Genomic DNA, 8,768 nt, shown 5'->3' with positions numbered 1-8,768 from the left:
CTGGCCTTTGGTCTGGACTCAGTATGACCCTTATGTTTCCCTCCCCTTATGGTCTTGATTTATGGACTCCTTTTAAAATAAGGCAGCATTTTAAATTGCATTTTAACCTGTATTTTTTTACTTATTATGTTTTTACTGAATTTTTTATTGGTGTTAGCTGCCCTGAGCTCAGCTCTGGCTGGGGAGGGTGAGGTATAAATATTAATAAATTTTATTAATATTATTCTTACTATTATAACCCGCCTTTGCTCCCCAGGAGCTCAACGTGGAGCCCACCGTTCTCCCCTCTCCTTCTAATCCCCACAGCAACCCTGTGAGGTAGGCCAGGCTCCGAAAAAGACAGAGAATGGGTCCCCCAGGCAGCTTCATGGCCAAGTGGTGATTTGAAGTCTTTTCTCTCAGATCCCAGTCCAACACTCTAACCACTACTCCATACTGCCTCATGCAAACCACAGTCAGGGATGCAGGCGGAGGGGGGAACCTGGAAATCACAGGCTGGATAGACCCTGGGAAACAGGAGGACGTGGTGCCCAGCATGGAGGAGGAGGCAGCGGCTCTGGGTGGAAACTCGCCAGGGAGCTCGAATCCTTCTTGCCCGCCTCCCACAGCCCCCTGGCTGGCCTCTGCGAGAACAGGATCCCTGCATTGCTGCGGGTTGGACTGGATGACCGCAGGCTCCCTTCCATTCTGTGTCTAGATGGGTCCCCTCTAGCCGGATCCAGCAAACAGGCCCTTCTGTGCCCGGAGACAAGCTGCTGCTCTTTCCTCCTGGGTTTGGGGCTTCCATCTTCGGGGAACTCAGCTTGGTGGGTCCCTGGTGTCCCTCCCCACAAAAGAGCTCAACAGTGGGGGGAACTGGGGAGCAGCGCAGAAGCAATGGTGTCCTCCCAGCTTTGCAGAGAGGGCAGGAACTCCCTGTGACCCTCTGGCTTTTCCTGCAGCCGTGGTTGCCCTAGTTTAAGACCTTTGGGGGGCTCCCAAATTTGGTCCGTCGCCTTCCGAGTTAAAGGAGGGCAGCCAGAATGAGAAAGAAGCCACGCCTGATGAGGAGCGGTTGAAGGAGCTGGGTATGTTTGGGCTGGAGAAGAGGAGACACGAGAGCCATCTTCAAATATCTCATGGGTTTTCCCATGGAAGAGGGAACAAGCTTGTTTTCTTCAGAGGGTAGGACTCGAACCCATGGCTGCCAAGTGACAAGGAAGGAGATTCCAACTAAACATCAGGAAGAACTTTCTGATAGAAAGAGCTGTTCAAGAGTGGAATGGTCTCCCTTGGGAGGGGGTGGGTTCTCCTTCCTTGGAGGTTTCTAAGCGGATTGAATGGCCATCTGATTTAGTTGAGATTGCTGCATTGCAGGGGGTTGGACTAGATGACCCATGGGTCCCTTCAACTCTGTGATTCTTTGAAAAGATGGAACTTCCTCCCCGATGCCCATTTTGGGAAACCCACAAGCAGAATTCAAACCCACAAGCCCTCTCCTCTCCTGCCCTTTCCAGCAACTGCACAAAACAAATGAAATACCGCGAAAATGCCTGAAACGAGAAGTAATCGACTAGAAAGATTACCTTATAGGAATAAACGAAATAATAAAAATTGAAAAGTTTAAGGAAAAAATTGGAAAATTGTACAAAGCCTTAACGGGATGCCGGCTACAGATCTCGTTAAGGCTTTTTAGTATTCTAGGTTTTTCTGATTCTTTCCTTAAACTTTTTGATGTTTATTATTTAGTTTATTTCTAGTTTATTACTTCTTGTTTCAGGGATTTCCACAGTATTTCATTTGTTTTGTGTAATTTCTCTGTTCCGTGACTCCTCCCCGCTTTCCAGCAACTGGCATTCAAGAGCCTTGCTGCCTCCAGTGGCAGTGAGTTCCGTAGGTTAACTGCACGAAGAAGTCCTAGCAACCCTGGAGGCCTCGCCTCGGTGCCCCACATGCCACCCCTTCCCCCATGCTCCTCTGCCCCATAAGCCGCTCTCCCTGGCTCCTGCTCGGGGCCCTTAAGCCGTGGGGAAGGAGGGGGGGCCCAGCTACTGACTGGCTGAGCCAACTTTTCCTGGGAGCATCAACGCCAATTCACCCCCTAAAAATATCTCTTGTCTGGGAGCAGCTGGACTTTTGCAGGGCTGGGTGACCCCTCTTTCCACAGACCTTTGAGGGTCCCGCCTGGAGGAGGAGGAAAGCTCGTTAGCTCGCTCGTTAGGGCAGGCTTTGGTCTGGGGCCAGGATGAATTTATGAGTTCGGCCTTGGCCCCAGCCCCCTTTCCCAGAGAAGAACAGACGAGGCTGCCTTCCCTCTCCCCCCATCGCCCCACAAGCAGGAACTGGAAGCCTGAGAATCCTCTTAGCCCCACAGGCAGCCCCTCCCAAATGTAGGTTTTTCTCCCCACCCCACACCTCCCATGGGGTTCTTCCAGAAAAAAAGATGGCCCCAGGATGCCCAGACCCCCTCCTCAGGGACCCAGGGGACCCACCCCAATCTTCTTACAGCCGTAGAAATGCACTCTGCACATGCTCAGAGCCACACTGTGCAAAGGATGCAGTTTTGTTAATACAGATTGTGTGTGTTTCAGGAGCTGGCAAAATTCAATGCAGTAAAAGCATGGTGCAACATCAAGATTTAAGCACTAGGTCTGTGGGTCCCTAAGTCGGTGGTGGGGTTGCCTAGGGGGCGCTGAGAGGGAGGGTCAGCTGGTCTCCCCAGATCAAATTCAACTGGCTTGAACTGGAATCTGAACAAACTGCAAACGATTGTGACTGTGATTTGATGGAGTTCTCTTCCTCGTAGCGAGACATGCAAGCCGCCATTCTGAATAGGGTTTTCTGTAGGGTTGGGGGCGCTGGGGATGCCTGGAGGGAACCTAGGGGGCAGGCCCCTAAAAAGGTTTGGGACCCAAAGATGCACAAGATGGAAGACTCAAAGAAGAACAGCTGTCGTCCAGAGCTGCGGCAACTTTCAAAGGCCTGGGGAGATAAAAGGGTTTTGTCCGTGCCAAACCCCCACAAATTCAGGAAGGTCTTTCTGGGGTCTCTGGCAAGGAAAGGCCCGTCCTCTGGGCTCCAGGCCGAGATGATCGCGCAGGAAGAGGCAGCTCAGCCCCACAGCCTCCTGGTCCCAAACCCTGAAGGGCTTTGGCAGTCAGAACCAGCCCTTTCCATTAGCCCCGGAAACAGACTGGGGGTGGCATAGCAGGGGGCCATAAGCTCAGCGCCAGGGGTGGACTAGAGGACCTTTGGAGTCCCTTCCACCTCTAGGATTCCAGCAGGCAGCAGGTCTGAGCACACATTGCAGGAGGGGAACCCCACGCAAAGGCAAGCTGCTTATATAGAACAGTTGTAAAAGATGTTTCTGAGCAAATTCCTGCATTTCAGGGGGTTGGACTAGATGACCCCAGGTGTCCCTTCCGACTCGAGGATTCTGTGAAATGCTGGAAGTGGTCTTGCGCCAGGTCGCCTCCCTCTGACCCACCTAAGACCTCCTGCATTAGGTGATATGGACTCCAGTCCGCCCTACAAATGGCTTTTAAGGGGTCCAGAGGGGTCCTGTAACCCGCTCTGGGAAGAGCGCAGCCTGGAACTCGACTGTCCCTCCAAATGCAGCCCCAGGGGGCAGAGGAGGGTTTGGGGGCATCCAGGCTTTTCCACGAGGCAGGAAGCACCCCATGGCACCATCACCCCTGGGAGAATAGGATAACTGTAAAGTTGGAGGGATACCCAAAGGTCATCCAGCCCAACCCGCTGCAGTGCAGGAATTTCAGCTAGAGAATCATCTCCCTTCCGAGGGAGTCCGGTCCACCGTCAGGTCTTGCTTCACGGAGATGGGTCCTGGCTGTGCCCCCCGGCGTCAGGACCCGTCTGAGCCCACCCGCCGGGGGCAGGCAAGGGTGCGACTTCTGCTTCTGCGGAAGGGTGGCCTCCAGGCCAGGAGCCCATGTAGAGGGCGCAGCGCAGGGGCCACTTCTGCAAGACAGGAAGGTGAGATGGGGGGTGAGGGGGAGAAGGAGCGAGAGGAGCCCTGCTGCTCTGTCAGGCCCCTCCTGCCTCTGATCTGGGCCAGCCAATCATAATCATAATCAACAAGACAGAAGTACTGTTTTTGGGGGGACAGGGGGTGGGCGGGTGTGGGGGACTCCCTGGTCCTGAATGGGGTAACTGTGCCCCTGAAGGACCAGGTGCACAGCCTGGGAGTCATTTTGGACTCACAGCTGTCCATGGAGGTGCAGGTCAAATCTGTGTCCAGGGCAGCTGTTTATCAGCTCCATCTGGTACGCAGGATGAGACCCTCCCTGCCCGCAGACTGTCTCGCCAGAGTGGTGCATGCTCTGGTTATCTCCCGCTTGGACTACTGCAATGCACTCCACATGGGGCTACCTTTGAAGGTGACCCGGAAACTACGACGAATCCAGAATGCGGCAGCTAGACTGGTGACTGAGAGCGGCCGCTGAGACCACATAACACCGGTCTTGAAACATTGGCTCCCAGTACGTTTCCGAGCACAATTCAAAATATTGGTGCTGACCTTTAAAGCCCTAAATGGCCTCGGTCCAGTATATCCGAAGTAGCGTCTCCACCCCCATCGTTCAGCCGGACACCAGGGTCCATCTCCCAAGGGCCTTCTGGCGGTTCCCTCCCTGCGAGAAGCTGAGTTACAGGGAACCAGACAGATGGCCTTCTTGGTGGTGGCACCCACCCTGTGGAAAGCCCTCCCTTCAGATGTGAAGGAAATAAGTAGTTATCCTATCTTTAAAAGACTTCTGAAGGCGGCCCTCTTCAGGGAAGTTTTTAACATTTAACGCTGTACTGTTTTTAATACTCGATTGGGAGCTGTCCAGAGTGGCTGGGTATAAAGAATTATTATTATTATTATTTCAAAATCAGTGCCTGAGTTTTGAGTTTTCCTCTTCCCTCCCTGTTGCTTTTACCTTGCATGCCGTGAGGTTTTTTGGTGACGGGGAGTGTTAGCCTGCTGGTAGGGCCTGTCTCATTTCAAATGTATGTAGGTCACTCTGGACGCCATTTTGGCGAAAGAGCAGGGTGCAAAGGCCAAAAATGAAGCAAAGCAAACAAACTTGGGGGAGGCCCAGGGACACCCCCCCCCCCGGGCTTCCCCAAAGGACTCTGGGACTCTGGCTGCTGAACAGATATTCCCGCCCGCCTCGCAGGGCCCCTTGTGAGGAAACCACCAGTGCTTCAACGTGCGACTTGGGCTTGCCAGTTCCCTGGCAGATGCTGCCAAAGCGAACCCCGTCCATTGCCCCTTCGCAACTGCCAAGGCCAGACCCCAAGAGGGGGAGACCAGCCCTATCCCCCCCTTACCTTCAGTGGGTGCAAGAAGGCTGCTGGGGGCATCCTGGGCGCAAGGGGCCCCTGCTGGAGGGTCTGGCTCAGGTGGGTGATGTAGCTGGTGGCCAGGAGGAGGGTGTCCAGCCTGGAGAGCTTGGTGCCAGGGGGCACAGCGGGCAGCGCCGCCTGCAGGGCGAGGAAAGCCTGGCGGAGGGTTTGCACGCGACTTCGCTCCCGGGCAGCAATGGGGGCCTTCCTGCGGCCCTGAGGACGAGGAGACGCAGCAGCGTCAGCCCAAGGTGGGGCTACCAATGGGCCCCTGCCTGTCCGCCTGCTGGGCTGGCCAGGCCCAAGCCACACATTCCTCTGGCCCCAGAGCAAGGACATCACATGACCCACTCCCCACAGAACTGGGGGCTTGGCTGAGGGCGCCCGTGTGCTCTTTTTATGTCCCTTTGTTCCAGGTCTTTATCTGCAATTCATGCACTGCAATGGGGTGGACTAGATGAGCCTTGGGAGCCCCTTCCAACCCTACGACTCACTACATTTCCAGCCGCATAAGAGCCAGTGTGCCATAGGTAAAGGTAAAGGGACCCCTGACCATTAGGTCCAGTCATGGCTGACTCTGGGGTTGCAGCGCTCATCTCGCTTTACTGGCCGAGGGAGCCGGCCTACAGCTTCCAGGTCATGTGGCCAGCATGACTAAGCCGCTTCTGGCAAACCAGAACAGCGCACGGAAACGCCGTTTACCTTCCCACCGGAGCGGCACCTATTTATCTACTTGCACTTTGAGGTGCTTTCGAACTGCTAGGCTGGCAGGAGCAGGGACCGAGCAACGGGAGCTCACCCCGTCATTGCGGGGATTCAAACCACCGACCTTCTGATCGGCAAGCCCAAGAGGCTCTGTGGTTTAACCCCCAGCGCCACCCCAGCCGCATAAGAGCCAGTGTGCCATAGAAGTGTCTAAATGGGGCCTGGCAGAGACCAGGGTACGAATCCCCACTTGGCCAGGAAGTGGCCTGGGTGTGGCCGTGGGTCAGTCAGTCACTCTCGGCCTGACCTCCCTGGCAGGGTGGCTGTGAGGCTAAAATGGGGAGGGACAGAACCCCGTGCGCCACCTGGAGCGCTTTGGAGGGTTGTAGCTCAGCGGCAGAGCAGCAGGCCTTCCATGCAAAAGGTTCTGGGCTGGGAGAGACTGAAAGCCTAGAGAGCAGTAGGCAATTCTGAGCTAGAAGGAACACAGGCATCTTCTCTGGTGGGATAGAAGTGCAATCAATCAATCAATCAATCAATCAATCAATGCTTTGTTGGGCCTCGGCGCCATCTCTCAAGCCGCAAACCCCAGGCTCCTCTGCAATGGGAACAGGGCATGTGCCTGGCCAGCAATTGAGGCAGGAGTCATCGTCCAGCAGTCTCTGGGGTGACCCACCACACGCCCCCCCTGCTCCCAGCCTTGCTCTGCAAGCCCTCCCTCCTTCCTTGAAGCAGCAGTTCCAGGTGGGGCATGCTGCTTAGGAACAGAGGAACACGGGGCCAGCCCTCCTGGATCAGGCCCAGGGGAGCCCAGCTAGCCCAGTGGCCAAATACCCCAAAGAACCCAGAGGTCTAGATAGACTGCCTCTGGAACTGGAGGTTCTATCAGACCAGCCTAGCTGCTGGTCAGTGGGGATCCCATCTAGTCTAGCCTCCTATGCCCATTGCGGGAAACCCACAAGCAGGATCCGAGCGTGAGGGCAACCCTCTCCCCTGCTCCGTTTCCAGCCCCTGGCATTCAGAAGCATCGCTGCCTCCAGATGTGGACGCAGAATAGAGCCCCCCTGGTTACGAGCCATCGGCTGCCCCCTGGCTGCTGCCCTCCTTACCCTCCTTGCAGCTGCGACTGGCACTTCGTCCCCGGGCAGCCGGCTGCCTCCTCTGGCTCTGCTGCCCCTTCTCAGGCTCCTGCTCAGCCCCACTGGTCCCCTCCGTCTGCGGCCTGAGCATGAGGACGGCTGGGACTCCCTCTGGCTGCTACTCCCACGGCACAGGAGGCAGGCAGCTTGGCGGGCACAGGGGCCAAGCGTCATCTTCTCCCCAGTCCCGGCCACAGACTCTGGCTCAGCCATCCCTCCTGCTGCTGCTGCTGCCGGCCCTGATCCTCCTCCTCCTCGGGGACCAGATGTGCTTTGCGGCCGCCAGGAGGACTCCCAGCGCCCCTATCCCAGCTGGGAGGATCCGGCCCCAGCCCAGCCTCCTGCTGGGACAGCTCAGGCAGCTCCACCCAGCTGGCTCCAGAAAGAGACCCTCTGTCCCACAAACAGGGGCTTGGAGAACTCAGGCCCAGGTGGGGCTGGCCAGAGAATCATAGAAATACAGAACTGGGAGGGATCCCTGAGGGTCATCTATTCCAACCCGCTGCAAGGCTGGGCCTTACTTTGGGGCAGGCACGCAGGGGCTCAGCAACACACAGGGCACATAAAAGGAGCTTGCTGGATCAGGCCAGGGGCCCATCTAGTCCAGTGTCCTGTTCTCACTGTGGACAACCAGATGCCCATTATGGGAAACCTGCAAGCAGGATTCAAACACAAGAGCAACTCTCTCCTCCAGCAACTGGGCTTCAGAAGCATGGCTGCCTCTGACTGCAGAGGCCGATGGAGCCATCCTGAATTTGTCTAATTCTTTTATTATTATTATTATTATTATCATTTATTTAACATAACTTACAAAAAAAGCAAAATGTTACAAATACATACATATATATTTCAAATAAGCACATATACATGAAAAAAGGAACAGAAGAGAAAAGGAGAAAAGGAAAAAGAAGAAAAAAGAAAGAGAAAAAAAGAAGAAATGTTGGAAGAATTTCTTCCAAGTTCATTCTACAGATATCTCAATATGAAAATAATAATAAAATTTCATTGATTGACTTCCATCACTTACACTGCACTTCCTGTATACATTTTAAGCAAGATTATATGATTATATCTGTTATTCCATTTCTAAATTTTCTAAATCTCTCATAAATCTATTCTAAACACAACCAATACCTTACGTTTAATCCTTGTCTACATAGATAATCATTTAAACATTTAAACTTTGGAATTTGTCTAATTCCTTTTAAAAGCAGCTTGGGAGCCCCCTGCCAGCCTGCTCTCCCTCCCAGGGACCCGCCTGGCTTGCTATACCTCCGGGGCAGGATGGGACCAGCTGCTCCTCGCAGCTCTGTCCTTATGCAGGTGTGCTCACAAGAAAACAGCCCTGAACACGGCAGGGCTGGATTGCAAGTAAATCTCTGCAGGATCGCACCCTTGGCCTTCCCTCTCCTCCGGCGCATGGGGCCTTTTCAGCAGTGAGGACAAGCCTGCCTCGTGGGCTCACAAGGCACTCTTGGGAATTCAAGTATAATAATAATAATAATAATAATAATATATTAAAATACCCTAATACATCAAACATTAAAAGCTTCCCTAAACAGGGCTGCCTTGTTTTTCTCTTTGACATCTGATGGG

At 54.2% G+C, this 8,768-nt stretch overlaps 1 protein-coding gene across 1 annotated transcript; it reads right to left on the bottom strand.

Moving 5' to 3' along the window:
* Positions 1–118: 118 nt before the first annotated feature.
* On the bottom strand, positions 119–7,557 carry TCF23 (transcription factor 23). The gene is made up of 3 exons (XM_083731808.1): positions 7,143–7,557; positions 5,314–5,544; positions 119–3,957 (listed from the first exon to the last, which is right to left on the bottom strand). Exons 1-3 carry the CDS (start codon positions 7,383–7,385, stop codon positions 3,808–3,810), a joined length of 624 nt encoding a protein of 207 aa, XP_083587934.1. The 5' UTR covers positions 7,386–7,557; the 3' UTR covers positions 119–3,807.
* Positions 7,558–8,768: the final 1,211 nt, after the last annotated feature.

Source organism: Podarcis gaigeae (genome assembly GCF_964106915.1).
Source record: "Podarcis gaigeae genome assembly, chromosome: 3".
Taxonomy (NCBI): Eukaryota; Metazoa; Chordata; class Lepidosauria; order Squamata; family Lacertidae; genus Podarcis; species Podarcis gaigeae.
This window is presented reverse-complemented; position numbering and strand designations above follow the sequence as displayed.

Coding starts and splice junctions, on each gene's coding strand:
- TCF23 (XM_083731808.1), bottom strand. CDS start 7,385: ATGGCTGAGCCAGAGTCTGTGGCCGGGACTGGGGAGAAGATGACGCTT. Junction 5,545..7,142: donor CAGTCGCAGCTGCAAGGAGG/GTAAGGAGGGCA, acceptor CCTCGTCCTCAG/GGCCGCAGGAAGGCCCCCAT. Junction 3,958..5,313: donor CCTTCTTGCACCCACTGAAG/GTAAGGGGGGGA, acceptor CCTGTCTTGCAG/AAGTGGCCCCTGCGCTGCGC.